Source organism: Pezoporus flaviventris, unplaced genomic scaffold, assembly GCF_033815535.1.
Source record: "Pezoporus flaviventris isolate CSIRO_AGI_PZ_B2104156 unplaced genomic scaffold, CSIRO_AGI_Pfla_v1 ptg000090l, whole genome shotgun sequence".
NCBI lineage: Eukaryota > Metazoa > Chordata > Aves > Psittaciformes > Psittacidae > Pezoporus > Pezoporus flaviventris.
Window position 1 is genome coordinate 3,910,171 of NW_026892638.1, and position 19,750 is coordinate 3,929,920.

The following is a 19,750-nucleotide window of genomic DNA, read 5'->3' on the forward strand; positions in this document are numbered from 1 at the left end:
ATGTCCTTTTTATGTTGAGGACACCAGAACTGCACACAATACTCCAAGTGAGGTCTCACAAGAGCAGAGTAGAGGGGCAGGATCACCTCCTTCATCCTGCTGGTCATGCTCCTTTTGATGCAGCCCAGGATACAGTTGGCTTTCTGGCCTATGAGCACACACTGCTGAGCCATGTTCAGTTCCTTTTCTCATCAACCAACATCCCCAACTCCTTCTCCGCAGGGCTGCTCTGAATCTCTTTTCTGCCCAACCTGTAGCTGTGCCTGGGATTGCTCCAACCCAGGTGTAGGACCTTGCCCTTTGCTTTGGTGAACTTCATGAGTCTGGCATTGGCCACACCTCAAGCATGTCAAGTTCACTCTGGATGATATCCCTTCCCTCTTGCGTATCAACCGAACCAGACAGCTTGGTGTCAGCAATATTCACGTAAAATGTAAACTGCCCACAGTAATACTTTTTAATGAAAATAGACGTGAATGTAAGAGTTTTATAAATCCACAAAAGTAGAAATTAAGTATTTGGGACCCAATTTGTGCCTGATTTGGATCTGTGTCTCTTGCAGGATAACTGTGTCTTGGTTCCCAATGTTAATCAGAGAAATAGCGACCAAGATATATTTGGAGATGCTTGTGACAACTGCCGCAATGTTCTGAATAATGACCAAAGAGACACAGATGGTGATGGGAAAGGAGATGCTTGTGATGATGACATGGATGGAGATGGTTGGTCATTCTTCACTTCCAGCTTCTCTGATGTTCTTGAAACTTGCCCAGAATGTGCCATGTGTTAGGAGATTTCCTGTCACCAGTTGCATTGTCTTTGTGAAACCTGTATTTCCAGTCCTTTTCATTTATATTAATATGTAACTTTTAGCCTTCATTGGAAGCCCCAGACACTGTAACAGATAAACCTAGCCATGGTTTTTGTGTAAGTTAGGGTCATTAGTCATTCAGTAATTCCTTAAAGGTACAAACATGCCCCAGAGTACCCAGCTGCTGCCTATCCCAGATGCTGAAGAGCCACAGAATTTGTATTGCTGTAGGAGCTTAAAAGAAGAATCACAACCCTTCAAACGTAATAACAAAGGTGAAATGTTCCATCTTCTAAGCTGTGAAACAGGAACAGGATAGCATGAATTGTATATAATTCATGAAGTGTGTGTGATGGGGTTGAAAGCTGTTCTTTAGTAAGATGTTTCTAACTTCTGTTAAGTGAACGGATGCACATGTAAGAAGGCTCTGCTGTGTGGGCTTATAATGTCATTCCAAGATGAAGTAGCTGCTGAAGAGGAATAGCATCTTTACTGTTCTTGATGTTTATGTTGTCCAGTAACAAATGAAGGAATTGTTTTTAACTAACATCTTGTTTTTCAATAGGTATTAAGAACCTTTTGGATAATTGTCAGAGAATCCCCAACCAGGACCAGGAGGACACAGATAGTGATGGTGTTGGTGATGCCTGTGATAGCTGCCCTACAATCAGCAACCCAAATCAGGTCAGCAGGCACAAGGAAAAAATACCCTCATTGAGGGATAGGTGCTTTTGAGGCTAAAAAAGGAGATGAGAATCAAGCACCTCATGCAGGGTATTTACCTTTTTAACAGTAGGTATTTGGGCAGGTTTTATGGAGCTTCAGAGTCTCCTGACAATGGGAAAAGGGAGGTACCAGGTGTATTATCATAGTTTGGGATGTTGTTAGCACTTTTGCCCTGACAGTATCTTCTGCTGGAGTGCTCTGAAATATGGGCGTGCTCCAATCCCACAGAGTCCAATGCCAGACCCAACACAGTGGTGTGATTTAGTTACACTTGATATTTCTTTATTTAGGACAAAATCCCAGTGTCCTTATTTAGTAAAACTTTTTGTTGCTGCTAGGTGAGAAGTCAGTGAGACTTTTCATGTTTTGAATTCTGATTAAGCCCCTTGTGACTAACAAAAATTGCTGGAAACTTTATAGAAACAGTAGATTTTCAAAGCTGCTGAAGACATCAGCTGTGGTTAGAAATGAGGGATACTTATTTCCAGTAGTAGAAGAATTTTGCTTGAACTACTCACCTTGCTTGAGCTGCTCCAATCAAGTTTAACCCTGTTTACTCATTGTCTGTTGGTTTTGTTTTCTTCTTCTTCCTTTAAATAAACTATCTTTTTGGTTAAATGGATGATGCAAACAAGAATATATGTTTTGTGAAACAAATGTTTTTCCATGCTTTTATTTTAATTGCATTTGATTTGGTTGTGTTTTGGTTTAGTACTGCCATTTTAGTAGATGCTCTCAGCAGCTGATACTGGAACTTTCACTGTTTCCTTTTGCAGTCAGATGTTGACAACGACCTGGTTGGAGATTCCTGTGATACCAATCAGGACAGGTATGCTGTGTTATGGCTTGTAACAGCAGCAGGGAAGGGGAGAGGCCTGTCTTGAGCTCAATCAAGCTCAGACTTCCTGGAGACCTTTAATCCCTCAGACTAGCCTGAATTTAACTCCAGTACCTCCTCAAAGGTGTTATTTCAGGAAACATTGTTTGAACCATCAGCCTTGTTGTGTCATTTCCCTGCGGCAGTACAGTTAAGAGCTTTTCACCTTTAGCCCCATGTTCACACAGGCTTCCTGCAAGTTCCTGTGGAAGTGACATTCAGTGCAGTTCTCTGGCTGTAAAACCCAGAGCACTCCTCAGAACTTTAGTGAGGTAAAAGGCTTTTTTCTTTTATTTTCATTCCTCTTTTCTTTCTTTTTCAATCCAGCAGGAATTTCAGTTAAGGGCTGCATGTTTTCCCATAAGAATCTAATGTTCCAGAAACAGAATTTTATTACTAAGTGTAAATTAAAATAAAACATATAAAAAAAAAAAAAAAGATAAGCCCCTTTGCTTTAGCACAGCAAGAGTGACAGTGCTCCTTTCTGGCTTTACACACCCTGAGCATTCATGGGGCATGTCCTGTGACAAACTGCTCACACCTGCCTGGAAGCAGCTTCTGCATAACCAGCATTAGGGGTGGCAAGTGCTCCCCTGCTCTCCATACTTAAATGAAGAAGAAAGGGAAGTGATAAATCCTGTGCTGGCACAGCATGTTGTCAGCCACAGGTGGCTGCAAGGTCTTACCCCCAGGTGGTTAGTGGGTGCTGCTGCCTGGGATGATAAGTGCAGGGAGCCCACTTCCTGACCTCCACAGGGAGCGTTCCCAGTCTTGGGCCACTAGCTGCAAAGGGGCCCAGCTGAGAGCTGTTTTAGGTAGATAATGGCCTTGGTTTTTTCCTGGTTTAAAAAGGGACATGGTTTCTTTTCCTCAAACCTAGCTAATATGTATGAAGCATTTCCTGATAGAAACACTATAGTTCTGCCTGAGGTTAACCTTTCAGTAAATGTATGTGCATGGTCCTCATTGTATTTCATCTTAAGAATATGCAAATACCAGTTGCTCTGACCTAAAAGTACTTTTCTTAAGCAGCGAAAGATGGGTGGGAATATGCATAGCTGTAAGTTGCAGCACTGCCCTAATTTGGCTGCATGTCACCTGCTTTGCCTGGGTTCAGCATAAAGCTACTGAGAGGAAACATGCCTGCTTATCACCAGGAACTATTTGATTTATGGTATATGTACAAGACACACCTGATTTCAGGCCATTTTTTTTTGCACAGATGCACTTAACTGTTGGCATGGAGAAACAATGCAGCCACCCCATAACTTCCCAAACTCTTTTTCTGTAGTCTTTCCCCATTCCTTGTGACTCTTTACTGTAACCAGCTGATGTTTGGGGCGGTGCTTGGGAGCTACAAACTGCTCTGTTTCTCTCTATGCAGCTCGCCTGCTGGACTGTAACATAAGAAAACTTGATATGCAGGAGGGGGAAAGTGGTGCTTGGTTTTAAACAAGTCTGATTTCCCGTGTTCCTGCAGAGTCTTCCATAAATTCTTATTCACACTCACACCTACCTGCACGTTCATGAGCAGCAAGACACTTGTGGACAACATGTCTGACAAGGGACATCAGCTGTTGAGTACTTGCTGTCTCCTGGATGCCTTTGATTGATGACACTGAACTTGTTGGATGTGTCTTACACATGCTTTAGGTGTGGATGTCATTTGAGATCTTGGGCTTTGGTACCTTTTCCCACTCCCTGTAAGGTTTCTTTTTCTTGTCTGAGTATTTTTATAGCTCCAGGCTTAGTCTTTACATTCCTGCTGCTTTATTGTATGGTCTGTGTTTGCTGCTTGTCTCCTTGCTGTTCAGCCACCTGAGTGACAAGAGGTTGTGGTGACCACTGTCTGTTTCCTGTTATGGCATGCCTCCAGTGCAATTCCCACTTGAGTACCCATGCTGTCCCCCATGCAGAGGCAAGAGCTGATGCTGGCATGCCGTTTCTTTCTGTTTCTTTGCTCATAGTGATGGCGATGGGCACCAGGACAGCACAGACAATTGCCCCACCATCATCAACAGCTCCCAGCTGGACACGGATAAGGACGGGTTAGGTGATGAGTGTGATGAGGATGATGATAATGATGGCATTCCTGACCTCTTGCCCCCCGGCCCTGACAATTGTAGGCTGGTCCCCAACCCAGGGCAGGAAGATGATAATGGTAAGATGGGCCTTCAGGAGCCATTTCAGTGCTTAGGCACTGTGTCCTTCCCCAGGCACTACACATGTGCACCAGGATCCAACACAGTCACTGCATCTGCATACACTAGTGCCAGGAGGGAACCCAACACACAGGGACCCTTTGGCCCAGGCAGGGGACTTCGAGTCCCCTCCCCAGGCACTACAGCCATCAGGGCTGAGACTTCAGCTGCTTCTCAAACACCTTGATCCACCCAGAGGTGGCTACTTGCTAAATCATAAACCTTTCACTTCTCTGATGCATTCAGGTGATGGAGTTGGGGATATCTGTGAGTCCGATTTTGACCAGGATGCAGTGATTGATCGGATTGATGTGTGCCCTGAGAACGCAGAGATCACCTTGACAGACTTCAGGGCCTATCAGACAGTGGTGCTGGACCCAGAGGGAGATGCGCAGATTGATCCCAACTGGGTGGTTCTTAACCAGGTAAAAATACATCTAATTTTTCTTACCTAGCTGAGAAAGATCTTTTGAAAACCACAGTAAAACTGTCTCTGTAATTGCTGGACCTCTGACAAACAAGTGGAAAGTGGAAGCTGTTGTTGGTTGACTATTTTACAGGAGTTATAACAAAGAAACATTTTTTTAGCATATGATAGCTTTGGTGCTTCTCATAGTCTAAAATAACTACAGGGTGGTCAGCTTCTTCTGGGTAGATTTCACTGCTGCGAAGAAGGTGAGTACACGACTTTTGTGTCACACTATTTAAGTATTTCTGTAGCAACAGTTTCATGAATCCTTCCCAAAATTTTGGAAGTCTGACCTGCTGTGTAGCAGAGCATTTACTCTAGATGGAGTCCAGTAACTGTTACTTATACTAACAAATCTTAGCGTCCAGGAGGCTAATGTGTTCTGAGTCACAGGGAATGTGCAGTTTATTCCCACTGGCAAAGTCACTGCCAAGCCAGCTGAGATGTATACGCCTTCCTTAACTCAGTCCCAGCAGTCAGTTTAATCCCAAATTCCATGATCAAACTGTACAAGCTAAGGGTAGGAAAAGCTCTCTTCCGCCCCAGCCCTCTGGTTCAGTGTTTTGCAGAATCAAATTTTGCAGTAGGAAAGGCAAATCATTCCTGACTCAGGGCACACAAGCAGCTGAAACATTAGTATTTTATTATAGTCCTCATTGTAATTCAGATTAATTATAAATAAATATATAAAGAGATTATAGAATCGTAGAATAATTAGGGTTGGAAAGGACCTTAAGGTCACTGAGTTCCAACCTCCTTGCCTTGGGCAGGGACACCTCCCACTAAACCATGCTACCCAAGGCTCTGTCCAGCCTGGCCTTAAACACCGACAGGGTTATAAATTATTATTAATATTATAATATTATTTCATATTACATATTATAATTATATATTTATATTGACATTTTTATTTATATTATTATTTGTATATTATAAATATTATAAATCATTATTTGTATTATATAGAATTATAAATAAATATCTATAAAATGATTTAATTAATTACAAGTGTTACTGTGAGCAAAGGGAGGAGATGAGTTGAGGGAGTGCTAGAGGGAGGCAGAAGGGGCTGCCAGGTGTAGCCAGTTCAGCTCATCACAGACGCCAAACAGCCTAAATTTACTCTTACAGGGCATGGAAATTGTGCAGACTATGAACAGTGATCCTGGCCTTGCTGTTGGTAAGTACCTTTTCTGAGGTTCAAGCTTTACAGCAAAAAACTTAGAGCATGTGAACTCATTTTCTGCAGACTTAATTTAACCCATGTGTCCCCCTCAGGTTACACGGCTTTTAACGGCGTTGACTTTGAGGGCACTTTCCATGTGAACACCGTGACAGATGATGACTACGCTGGCTTTATTTTTGGTTATCAAGACAGCTCTAGCTTTTATGTGGTAATGTGGAAACAGACTGAACAGACGTACTGGCAAGCGACTCCCTTCAGAGCTGTTGCAGAGCCTGGCATTCAGCTAAAGGTACTGGTCATAGCTCCTAGCTTGTGACACGGCAGTCACCACAGCCTGGCTATGCCATCCTGCCGTGGGTTGGCTGTGCCACCAGACTATCTGACTACTGTGGGCTAAGCCATCATGCTGTGCATTTGCCAAGCCATCACTGCATGGTGGCTGCTCTGCCTTACTGCTATTGTCTCCCTGAAACGCGCAAAACTGCCACACAGCCCTTTCAATAGCAGTATTTGTTAGGGAAATATATGCAGTCTTGCCCTTGCTCATCAGCTGGAGGGCTTAGTCTCTGCTGTCATTGTGCTCTGACTGTAGCTGGTCAAACTGCCTCCTTGTCCTTATTTTCCGTGCAAGCAGTGGCTCGAGTTAAAAAAAAGAAGTTAGGAGCATGTGAGCAGGAGGGAGGGTGCTTCTGCAGACCTGCTCCCCTTTACAGAAGGACTTATAGCTCCTGAAAATCACATTTCTCTGTGATTGGCATTGGCAAATTGTATTTCTGCAGGCTGTGAAATCCAAGACGGGCCCTGGTGAGCACCTTCGCAACTCCCTCTGGCACACGGGGGACACCACTGACCAGGTCAGGCTGCTGTGGAAGGACCCCCGAAATGTAGGGTGGAAAGACAAAGTCTCCTACCGCTGGTTCTTGCAGCATAGACCTCAGATCGGTTACATCAGGTAAGAGAGGAAAGGATAGATATGGTGAGTACAGATACATGTCTGCCTAAACTGTTGTTTCTCAACACCTAATTCAGACAACAACCTGGGAACTTGTGAGATGTTTGAGCTTTACACTGATGAAGCCTTGTAACAGGCTAGACTTTTGAAATTCAGCCTGCAATACTTTCCTTAGGAAACATAATTCCAAGTTATGCCTGTTTGTAACCCGAGTTTTATGCCATCTGGGTGTTGTAACTGGTTACTACCTTAATAAGCCCTTTCCTGGCTTTAATACCTTGTTTACTAAGCAACTGATGGCCACTTATCTCATAGAATCATAGAATAGTTAGGGTTGGAAAGGACCTTAACATCATCTAGTTCCAACCCCCTGCCATGGGCAGGGACACCTCACGCTAAATCATATCACCCAAGGGCTCGTCCAACCTGGTCTTGAACACTGCCAGGGATGGAGCATTCACAACCTCCCTGGGCAACTCATTCCAGTGCCTCACCACCCTAACAGGAAAGAATTTCCTCCTTATATCCAATCTAAACTTCCCCTGTTTAAGTTTTAACCCGTTACCCCTTGTCCTATCACTACAGCCCCTAATGAAGAGTCTCTCCCCAGCATCCCTATAGGCCCCCTTCAGATATTGGAAGGCTGCTATGAGGTCTCCACGCAGCCTTCTCTTCTCCAGGCTGAACAGCCCCAGCTTCCTCAGCCTGTCTTCAGACAGGAGGTTCTCCAGTCCCCTGATCATCCTCATTTCAAAATTTCTTAATTTTGATCCCTTAGAGTATTTTTGTTGGAATCATGATAGTTCATTTACAGATTCTGGGATAACAGAATTGGTAAAAGTTGTCCACTTAAAAGGTTATGATCCTAACTAAGATCAGTAATTGTTGTGACACGATAGATTTGAGATTACATAGCATATATTCAGAAAGTTTGTCAAAGCTGTGTAATGCATGTTATTTATTTTGTTATTTGAAAAACATAAAAGAAATCACCCCTCAGGAAGGAGCATTTCATTCTGCACCATCCAGGTCAACAGGAATTATACCTGTAGATCAATGGCAGTGTTAAAATGCAAAAAAACCAAACAAACAAAAAAAACCTGGCATCATCAGCTCAGTTTTGCAGCATTGTAATAGAACAGAAATAGATGCATGTCAGTTGTTCTTCAAAAAATCACTGCCATGCAGTTGAGATGCAGTAACTTGATATTATATTTATTCCAGTTTTCTGGTGCAGAGCATCATCTTCATTGGTAATGGGAATGAGCATATTTGACTTCCTGCTAAAGTGGATTATGAGTATTTATTCTATCAGTTGTGTCCCAGCCACAGGGCAGTTGTGAATAGGTCTTGGGTGGCAACTTTTGTTTAGTCCAAGCTGTTTGTGAAGCTGCTTCACAAGCAAACATCTGCCTGTGGTTGCAGTCTCTAGCCAGCCTGATTAATGCCCCCTGCAACTGGGAAAGCTAGCGAAGTCAGTGTCACAGTCCTTCAGAAATTAAAGGCAGCCAGGCCTAAAGTGAACCTCTGCCAGCTCTCTGTCTAAATCTTGCTGCGGTCTGTTTAGTCCAGGTGCCACAGACCATAATGCGTCTAGCAAAGGTTTTCTGAGGCATCAAGGAAGCATAGGAAAAAGTCACTTGAGGCAAGACTCTCCCACAGAAATCTATTCATTGTACAGACGCTTTTGAACTACCTCAGCAAATCAGGAAATAAACTCAGGAACATAACAGGAATTGACGGTTGTTTTTTTTTCTTATTTTATAAAAAGACACAGGAACTTTCTTTCACTTTACCACTCTCTGTTTTCTTGCATGTCAGGGTCCTCATCCAAACAGGGTCTTTCAGGCTCATCATCCTCTAAGTCACTTACCCAGTACCCCAGAGGCCGAGGACTTGGTGCAGACAGCGTTGCAGCATCCCAGCTAGCTCCAGCATGGTTCTGCTGAAGCCCTAAATGCAGGGCACATGCTGGGAAGCTTGCAGGGCACAGCTCTTCCCAGAGCTGCTTGGGAATTTGCAACAACGAAATGCCAGATCATCAGAACTGTTCCTGGAATTAATCACAGTCACATTTTTAAAGAAACTCACAGTGAAGTTTAACATTCAAAATGGTTTGTTTGAAACTTTGCCTATTAAAAGAGAAAAAAAGGTTTAGCTTCAAACTGTGTGAGACAATATCCATCTGGCCTTCTTCAACTGGCCTAATCTGGTTCTCCCTTTCTCCTGTAACTGTTGACTGTGGAAATTTTCAGAGTTAAAGCTCTCAACCTGACTGACTACACAAAAAATATTCCAGGGCTTTTGTAGGATGTGTAAAAAACCCCCAAACCCACCAAAACACCCTCCCTCTCCAGCTCTTGACAGCATGCAGCATTACTGCAGTCCCCGGACTCCAAGAGGAGCTATCTTAGCTTCTTTTTCTCCTATGAGAAGCAGAGAGAATACCATTTCCAAGGCTGGAGCTGCCATCGATAATGAGATTACTTTCATGAATGTTGCAGCCCTGGAAAAGACATAATGGACCTTCTGTCTGCTTTCATTAAGGGCAAGATTTTATGAAGGCTCTGACCTAGTGGCAGACTCTGGTGTAACTATAGACACCACGATGCGTGGAGGACGGCTTGGAGTTTTCTGCTTCTCTCAGGAAAACATTATTTGGTCCAACCTGAAATACCGCTGCAATGGTAATGTTGCTTTTACATCATTTTAGCTAACAACTAGCAAATGACCATGAAGTAGTGTGGTAGTGTGGCTGCTGGATTAAGCCATTTTGCATCCCTTCCATTGCTTTTCGTCCACAAGTTATTCACAGCTGTGAAACTTCTCCCCTGACACCAGCAGCATGCTCCAGCCCAGCCAGACGGGAACTGACACCTCACAACTGCTCCTCCCAGAGCAGTCACTCTGCTGCAGAGATTGTGCCAACTAAGTAGTATAGCTGTCATCAGAGAATTAAATACGTTATTTAAAACCAACCAACCGTGAGCTGTACACACACAATATACATTCTGGGGCCATTATACATGTAGGATGCCTTGAGCTGTAAATACAGCATGAAAGAAATCTGGAGAGCCACTGGGATCAGTCACCAGGCATCAGTATCACACGTGTATTTGTTGGTTGCTCCTGTCTGTGTTAGGACAAGATCATGAGATGTGCTTTGTCCCATGGAGGAATCCTTCTCAGACTGTCGGATCATGCTGGCTTACACCTCTTGGGGTCAGAGCCTCCCATCTTAGCCCTGATCTCCCACTGTATAGAGTAACTCAATCCTTGGTCACTCACACAGAAGCTGTTTGTGTCAGGACATTTCTGCCCTGGCAACACTACCTTGCTGGTAGTGAGGTTGGAGAGGCTGCCCCGCTCCTCTCAGCATCAACCCTTACCTGACCAAAGCAGCCTTCAGAAAACAAGTTACTAGCCAAGTTGGAATAGTTTCTCTGTCTGCTGTCTGTGGATCCAAGAAGCCAAGACCATGTCTGCGGTGGACACAGCCACTGCACAGCCAGACCCTGGCTCCGTGGTGTGTTCCGATGATGGACCCTGGTTCCTGGGCACTCGGCATGCTTATAGCTAGTGCTTGGACGTCATGGTTAAACAGGGAAACTTTTAGACAGTGGTACTTTCAATTATAAATTACTTGATAAGAGTCTGAAAACAGACGCTTATCAAGTAATTTTCGCAGACATATGTGATTTCCCAGCAATAATATTTCAAAGCTGCTGCTGAAGCCATAGATACTGTACTGGCAGTGAGCAGGTAGTGACTTTGCTGCAGGCACTTCAGTAGGTCGATTAAACCCACTCAGAGAAGTCTCTGGAGTCCCGAAGCATCCTGCTTTCATTTTAGAAAAAGCTTAAAAGGAATTTTCAAGCCTCAAAAAAAGGTCAACAAAAAGCAAAGAACTTGCCCTTTTTTGCTGTATACTGTGTGTATTTACATAGTTACTTCCTTTTTGAGTTTAGTTACCTGTCCTGCATCAGGGTGGAAATAACCAAAATAAAGCTGAGGTCATGCAGTTGAGCTTCATTGTTGAGACTCCATCTTTGGCTGCAGCTTTAGCTCTATGGTTAGCTCTGTAGCTGTCCAGATACAATGGGAGCTGGCAAAGGCACCCTGCAAATTCAACACTTCCAGAAGAACTGTAGTTGCTCTTATGACATTGACCCACCTCCAGCTTAACTTTACCAAAGTGGTTTTCTTCTACCAGTCCTTGAATTAATGTTTCTGTCTCTTCTTGCGGCATGGGAAACCATTACAGGGAAGTTGAATTAGGAGCCATGAGAAACAGAGGCGCTGACATAGAGACATGTCTGGGGTACAGAGAAAGACAACCACATTTTCTGCCTTTCCAGTCAGCATTTACTAATAAAAATATAGATGTGGAAGCCACAAAATTTTTGGATGGAAATGTAATTTGAAGGTTGGTAGTGCTCCATTATGGGCTGGCGCCATAGCATGCACTGTCTAGTTAGCCTCCCTCTGCTTTTCAGTGGTATACAGCTAAAACTGAGAACAGTCCCTGTTCATTCTTAATGCATAAACAAAAGAGAAGGCATGGTACCTAAAGAAGAATATGCAGGTAATTCATTAATTGAAGTGCTCCCTTGTTTTGTCAGAAGAGACTAAACTTTTCCATATTTTCCTATTTTCAGATACCATCCCAGAGGACTTTCAAGAATTTCAAGCTCAGCAATTTGGAGTTGGGGATATTTAAGAACAAGCAAACTAACACTGCTATTGCAAACAATAAACCAATATATTTTAAATCCTTATATGATTGTTGTTGTTGGAGTGCACACTGCAGCTTGTTCTCATTGATGTGACTTTATCAGACTTCTTTTTTGTATAAAAGTAAAAATAAAAAGGAGACAAAATAGCCTGGAGCTTCACTTGTTTTTGAATTTGCCCTGAAATCTAGGGAGCAGCATGTAATGGGGTGACACGTGGTTTCTCAGCAAAAGTTTGAATCTATTGCTATTTTGGATTTGATATTAAAGAGAGTGGGGAAGAAAGTGCAATTTTGTCTATCTGAAATGTGTCAGAAACAACAGGTTGCAACCCGTCACAAAGTGGTTGGGAGCAGTCTGGCAAAGCCAAGCGCTTTTTAGTACCTTTCCAGTCCTGCTAGGATAGTTTTCTCTCCTGTGGAGCAGTTCAACTCCTTTGGTAGGCCTCCTCTAAGAACTCTATTAGACCTCCCTCCCTGCCCTCCCACTCCCAGGAAACTGTGAGTAACACTGTCACATCCTGTAAAAGCCAAAAAGCTGACTGCAGGGCATTGTATTCACAGCTTATTACTTGCATGTGACTAAACAAAAAAAAAAAAAAGGACATAGGGAAATAAATGCAGAGTCACCTATACAGAGAAAATGATCCTAATTTTCACATATGCAAAGCCAGGCTTTGACCTGCTGTCTGCACTCAGAGCACTCTCTCAGCAGGTACTGCACTCATGAAAAGTCACCAAGTTAAAACCCCAAACCACTGCATGAAGCATTAGCAACCATTAAGAAAGGACTAAAAAACAAACAATAAAAAAACCACCCTATCACAATGCACCCTGTAATTTGAAGTATAGAAAGGTGTTGGATACCATGTGATTTCTCCTATATTCTTCTTCAAGCTGAAGTAAGGAAAGGGAGGGTGGGACAAGCTCCAAGGACAGCTGAAGAGAAGGATATTGCAGCCTCTAGAGTAATTGCTTTAAAAGGGACAATGGAAATGGTATTTCAGCAGGCAGGGAGTATGGTGAGGGTTTAAAAAAACAGAAGTAGCCCTGAGCAAATGAAAAGCTGTGGCTCCTTCCCAGCATGAGAGCACAGGGAAAATGTGGAGTTATCAGGTGAGTGCATCAAAACAATAAAAACATTTCCTGTTCTCAGTACAGTAAAAATGCCATTGAAGTTTATGGTGCTAGCAAAAGCTTGGGGTCCAGGAAGAGTTTTCACTCGGGGCCTGTCCATAATCACCAAGGCTTCTGGGAGCAGCACAGCCCTGGGACCTGACTCACGAGGGATCCCAGAGTCACAACGCTGGAGCACTCATCTGGCACAGCACTTAATTGTGAAAGGGCCTCCCGTGTCAGTCCTCCTTTCCCCTTGGCTTCACCAAACCCAACTTCAATCACTAGGTTTTCAACTGAGGACTGGAAGGCTAGTTACTTTGAAGCAACACAGAGGGTATTGTCACATTATGCTTAGAAGATGAGAATAAACATCTTTTTCTAGCTGAACATAGGCTGTAACTGCAGTATTATTTGTTTATGAAAGAGAACACAGACTATGAAGCAAATTTGTGTCTTCCTTCTCCTGCACTTGCATTTCACTGGATGGAGCTGCCCTTTACCAGGCAGAAATGCTCTCTGGATGGTTTGGGTGCAGTCTGAGCAGGAGCAGTTTCTCATTCTGTGCTGTGTGAGCCTGCAGCACACACATCTTGCACAAGTGGTCTGTTCCTCACAGTGGGTGCCACAGGCCTGGCCCACCATGCCCTGCCTGCAGCGTGTGCTGGTCAGAGCATGCCAGCACATAGCAGCTCCACCAGGAAACATCCGAACTCCTGCCAGCCTCTGAACCTCCACCCATTGTGTCCTCTCCCATGGCTGGAGGCTCTCCTGGTACAGGGGCTGGGAAGGGAGCACCCTGGCTGTTGGTCACACCAGCTTGCCACCTTTGAATCTGGCCATTCCCAGGCTCTCTTCAAGTCTATGCCACTGTCACTGCCACTGGAGACTGGAAGGAAGGAGGCTCTTGTGCTGTCAAAGTCAATTGCATGAAGCTGTGAGCTTCTAACCTCCCCCAGGAGAAAACACACTGCCTTTGTCAGCCGGCAGCCACAGAAACCAGTGGCAGCTCAGGCAGCTCGAGCTCTTCCTTTGTTTCAGAAGGTGCTGTTGGAACATTACAGCAGGCTGCCAGAGCTCACTGCCTGTTGTGTTGACACACCAACTGCTGGAACTGAGGAACAGCGAACCGAGGAATAGTGAAGTCCGGCTGTTGCAGACAAACATTTGCCCCTGGGTCATGGTCTGGGCTTGGGAAGCCTCCTGCCCTTCACCTTCCCATCAGAGACAGTGCGGTCCCTTGTGTGTGTTTAAACAAGCTCCTCTTGCATCACCACCTCTTTCTGGATGATTCTGCAGCACAGATATAGCTCCATGTGTGGCCTCTGGCAAGTGAAAATGCTGCAATCCTACATCTTTCAAACCCTATGTGTAGCTTTCCCTTGCCCCCACCACCTGCAGAGCAGAGCAGCACTCTGCTGGAGAGCCAGCTGCAGAGTCCTGGGGCTCTTGCGCCAGGGTCTGTCGTCTCACCACAGGTTAACTCTTTCCTGCATGCTACAAACACTGTGACAAACACAGTTCAAATGCTTCTGTTCTCCTGGTTTGAAATGCCAGGGGAGAACATCCTGCCGTGGTGCTGCAGGGTGAGGTGAAGGCAGGGGTGGGCACAACAGCAGCAGGCTGCTGAGCAAAGACTGCTTGCTCTCACAGACTCTTTGCACTGCTCAGGAGCCACCTGCACCATGTTCAAAAGACAGAGCCTACCACTACGCACACCAGAGCTGCATGGAGAACAGCAGCCTCCATTCCACCCTATGAAACTTGGTCAGCAGCTTCTCATAGCCACAGGGAACCCACGTCTTGGTGTGATCTATGGCACAGACACAACCAGCCCCAGCAGGCAGGCTGCAGCCAGCCGATGCTGATACAAGACTGCAACAGCCCAAATGCGGATGGCAGGAAGCAAGGACTGCAGGGCGGTGCAGGGAGATGCAGCACTTTCCCCGGTGTGGATCTAGGCGTCTTATTCAGCTGCTATCCACCACACCATCCAGGCAAGTGAGAAAACAAATGAGAAATCCTTGTCTATCCTTGGCCTGGGAAATATTCTGTTTGTGCTGTCAGAGGTATCCGACACATCTCAGAGCTCGATTGTACAGATGAATCTGTGCAACCTGTCATCTTGTGAAGGTCACACTCTGGAGGGATTCAAAACCGTATAGACAGGGAAGACATGTAATATTCCATAGGCCAACATGTTCATTGCTAAACAATGTCCCAGTGTAGTGAATAAAAATGATCAACCAGTTTACCATTACTGCCTCAGCAACTCCTTACCTCATATATTTGTATATGTCTCAAGTTTCTCCCAAAATAAATGGACTTTTCAATTTTTATACAGAAGACCAATTCATTTCAAATGTAAGAAAAACTTTATTGGTCCATTAAACATTAAATCTATAACAATACATTCACTCAGTATACAAAAGGAAGTGTTCATAAAAACCATTAACATGCTTTAAAAAAGGCAAAGCTGTTGACTATTTTACAATTAAGATCTTAAAACTCTGACTTCTTTACCAACCCTTAAAAGTCAAAGTGTTACAGTTACTACAGATCACAAAAACTCACAAAAAAAGTTCAATAAATGAGCAAACCTCCACTTCCCTGGGCTACAGCTTAATAAAATAAAAAAGAAACAAAACACACACACACCAAAAAAGTTCCCTTGAGATATTAAGAACCTTGTAAAAGACTAATTAAAATCCCCTCATTGCTAAGAAAATGCATTTACATTTTGACTACTTTGCATCCAGTTTTCAAACATGGCATATACCAGACCGGGCACTGCTCCTCGTGGTAAACAAAAAGCGGACAGTGAACCCGTATGTTCTCAGTAACTATTTTCTCACCTTGCATATGGCAAGTTGAACAATTTTCTCTGAAAGTCAATGCTTTTTGCCTTAAGTCTGTCTGTATGGATGCCCAACGACACCTAAGCACCTGGACATGTGTTGGTTAAAGGAGAAGTAAAGCCCTGGTATGAGTTAAAAGGTATTATTTCCCCATAGCTTTCCAAAATTCTTGTTGGCTTCACACCGAGGCTTCTTTGGCAAACATGTGGCTGCAGTGGTGCACCCCGCAGCTCTGCTGAGCAAAAGCCCTGGAAGCTTTCAGCTGCTGGAGAGGTCTCAAAGCTGATCACTGTGGCTCTGAAGAAGTTTGTGCAAATGGCTGCCCAGCACAGCCCTGGGAGCTATTGGAGACTGGCAAATGGGGCTTGTATCTAAATAAATTCCACCTTTAAAAAAAAGCATTATTGAACAGGTGGGAATGAGTCAAAACCAGGTTTGATAAACAACCAACAAACCAAATCAAAGCTGGATTTAAGACCCCCTTGACACCTACAGAGTTTCATCTGGCATTAGAAAGCAGCCACCATGCCAGTCTCCTGAAGTTTCTACTTCAAACCCTGCACAGTGTGCCTGCACCCCTGGCAGTGTTCAAGGCCAGGCTGGACAGAGCCTTGGTTGACATGGTTTAGGGTGAGGTGTCCCTGCCCATGGCAGGGGCATTGGAACCAGATGATCTTAAGATCCTTTCCAACCCTAACTAGTCTATGATTCTATCTCCACCCGTGGGCACATGGGCATTCTGCCATCAGGATGTTGAAAACACAGAGAGATACCAGTTCCCAAGTTATGTATTCTGTTACAAGAACAAAAAGCCAAAGCTTTCTAAGCACTCGACCGCTGGCATTCCCTTGCACAGTCATGTGAAATGCTCAGTTCAAATTACTGTTTACAAAATTGAAAACACAAAGTAAGATGTCATGGCGCTCATTATGTGTTTTCCTCCCACAAGAACTCGTAGGCCATTTCAAAATACAAAGAAGCAGTTTTCATAGAGAAAACTGATCCATATAATCAACTATGATCCTTGACTTTAACACTGCAGTTTGTCCTGCTATAAAAGGAAAGGATCAACAAGACATAGCAAAGAATTCTTTGCTAGTTTCTAGCACCAAAGACATCCCACTTGACAGGAAGCAGAATGGGAGTGAAGCAGGTTTACAATGCCTTTAAAAACAATCCAAGGAGAAAAAGGCAAATAAAACAGGGAGAGACAACCAGCAAACAAAAGACATTGCTTCTAAAGCCCAGAAGGAAAGATGAGAGCAAAACTGTAGCTTAAGTTTTAGCTTAAGTCTGCGTGGAGACTTGAGCTAACCCATCTAGCCACACAGGTACAGTCTCATGGTATCATGCTTCAGCAACGTATTCAGGAGAAAAGCCTAACAGCTGATAGCAGAAAATCTTTATAGCTAGTCAGCTATAAAAGCAGTCAGCGGATTATTCTGTTACCAGTCTGTTCAGAGATGCCCATGATAGCATGGGCTGCTAGCCAAAGTTCGAGCAGTCTGTCTTGAGCTCCCAAATTTTGCTGATGCACTGGTCAAAACCAGAGAACTGTTAAAGGACAGCTTTTTTCAATAGTGCAACAGTTACTTCATTAATAGGAACGTTCTAGCCCAGAAATGGCCACACCAGTGGCCGATGAAGCATTTGTACGTGCACAGTTCATAATCTCAAAGCGCTTCTAGATCTGTAAAAAGGTGCTAAAACACAAAATAAATAAATAAATAAACATGCAGCGTTTATGATTCTGGGGGGGACAAGCCCTCGTTCTGACTATGCATAGATTAGCAACACTGAATTACCCATTTCAGATGAAAGTGGCCCAACCCAGCCACGATTTACTGAATTAGCTGGGCAAGTACAAGCTTTTTGAACCCCATGGAAATGCTTGAAGTGCAGAGCTAAGAGTATCACAAGCATGTAACAATACTGATGTGTGACCACAGTGCTGTTCCTTACTAGGCATCCAGCTGCAAGGGCTGCCTGCACGCTTTGAGGAACTAGGTGGTAAACAGCAAACAAGCACACTCATCTGCTTTCCAAACATTCATAATGAGGTTTTATGGTATCACTTATTAGTGCACCTATCTGGATTCAGATATTTGCTCTCTGAGTCCATCCCACCGATTCTACCCCAAATAAGAACCAGTCATGACTGCCGCTCTCAGTTGCCTTCATGAGAAAAACTAAAACTGTTCCAGTCTCGGACAGTGCAGCAGTGAGGCTCCAGATATCCTTTCTTACGACAGACAACTTGAAAAAGTAGAAAGGTGCTGATAAAATTATTTCACCTTCCCAGCGTAACTAACTTGTGCCAGCAGTCAGCTCCTCCAAGAGTTCATTACATGATACCACTAGTATTAACTAGAGGAAACTTAGTACTGGACATGTTCTCTAGTCTTCCTGTGTTTGTAACGACAGCTTCCTCACTTCATACCACCCAAAAATACTAGGAGCCAGAAATGCTGCTCTGCTTAAGCCTGAGAATTCAATGAACAATTGCAGCACAAGGCAGGATAGACACCAAGCAGCTAACCGCCTCAAGCAGAGCAGACACCTGCACTTTCAGATATGGGGAGAGAAAGTTAACTGTTTACAGTTTAAATGTAAATGCAAGCAACAACTACTCATTTACTTAGAAAAGCATCAGGCTATTTGTGAGTCTTCCCAGATCACCTTACACTGTGCAATAGTATCTGAGACAGTCTCCCCTAAGAGGTTTGTCAAGCACATATTATTTTAGTCTTCCACATGCACCATGGGTCTGACTTCAGTCTTGGACACACCAGCACGATGCACAAGGCAGTATTACCCAGTCACAGGCTCAGTTCAGGTTTTCCAGTTCCAATGCCACCTGAATTATCAGCTATCACACCAATAGGTAGGAAGGCACTTCTTCAGAAGGTTTTAAAAGCCCAATTGTGTGAGTTGTTTGGAATCTATGAACTGGGCATTTGAATCCTCAACCCTTGCTGAGGATTTTGTTAAGTAGTTGCACATGGAAGTTCACAGTGCAGATTTTACAGTGAATGGTAAGGCTGTAACACTTGCTTGGCCAGCAGGGAGCCATGCCTGAGGATCTAGGGGTGTTGAACACCCAGGTGCCAAGAGTTACTGATTCATTAGAAAGGCCTGTAGATACACAGCTGGATCTGCGACTGCAGCACGGACAAACAGGTCAAAGTTATTTTCAGGGTGATTTCCCACAGTGTTTGCTCAGAAGTAGACAAAGCAGTGTGGTCAGGCACTGGTCCATTCCCACCCTACCTATACCAGCAGATCTAGATGCTTAAGGTCAATAGTGGAAAGAAATGATGAAGTAGCAACTCAGTGAGGCAAGGGCTGCGTAAAAAGAATGGACTTATGCCTCACTATGGACTTCACTCTTACAACCCTGTTTTGTCCGTGTAAAAACTACTTCTTTACATACAAACTATAAAAAAAAATGAGCACAATGAGGTGCAGGGAGTCCCTATGCAGGCAGATACTGCCTACATAAAATAAGTCTCTTTGTAAACAAATAAGAACATCCAATGGCCAAGGTATATGTTAAGGTCATCCACATTTATGACTGCTATCAGAAAACAGTTACCATTCCCTGCCTTATAACCTGACATAGTGTATGCCTTCTTCTGCAGCGCTCCATGCCCAGATTGTTCTGTTAGAAAACACATTGCTAATTAAAAAAACCAAAGTTTAGTTTCTCATAGTACAACACACATGGCAACAGAAGGTAACTCCTGCAAGCCTCTATACTTTAGGGAAAGCCTTCACTAAGGGAGGAGCAAAAGCCTGGACTGTCTCAGCTGCAGCTCACAG

General features: G+C 44.0%; 1 protein-coding gene across 2 annotated transcripts in view; it reads left to right on the forward strand.

Moving 5' to 3' along the window:
- Positions 1 to 12,111, forward strand: part of THBS4 (thrombospondin 4) — a 43,132-nt gene extending 31,021 nt beyond the window's left edge. The window contains exons 13-22 of one of the 2 annotated variants that reach the window (XM_061475713.1): positions 563 to 722; positions 1,377 to 1,495; positions 2,314 to 2,366; positions 4,382 to 4,575; positions 4,862 to 5,040; positions 6,216 to 6,264; positions 6,363 to 6,559; positions 7,050 to 7,222; positions 9,770 to 9,909; positions 11,881 to 12,111. In XM_061475713.1, the coding sequence (XP_061331697.1) occupies positions 563 to 722; positions 1,377 to 1,495; positions 2,314 to 2,366; positions 4,382 to 4,575; positions 4,862 to 5,040; positions 6,216 to 6,264; positions 6,363 to 6,559; positions 7,050 to 7,222; positions 9,770 to 9,909; positions 11,881 to 11,942 (1,326 nt within the window). In that variant the 3' untranslated portion in view covers positions 11,943 to 12,111. The remainder of the gene's footprint in view (positions 1 to 562; positions 723 to 1,376; positions 1,496 to 2,313; positions 2,367 to 4,381; positions 4,576 to 4,861; positions 5,041 to 6,215; positions 6,265 to 6,362; positions 6,560 to 7,049; positions 7,223 to 9,769; positions 9,910 to 11,880) is intronic. The other variant, XM_061475715.1, reaches the window with a different exon arrangement.
- Positions 12,112 to 19,750: the final 7,639 nt, after the last annotated feature.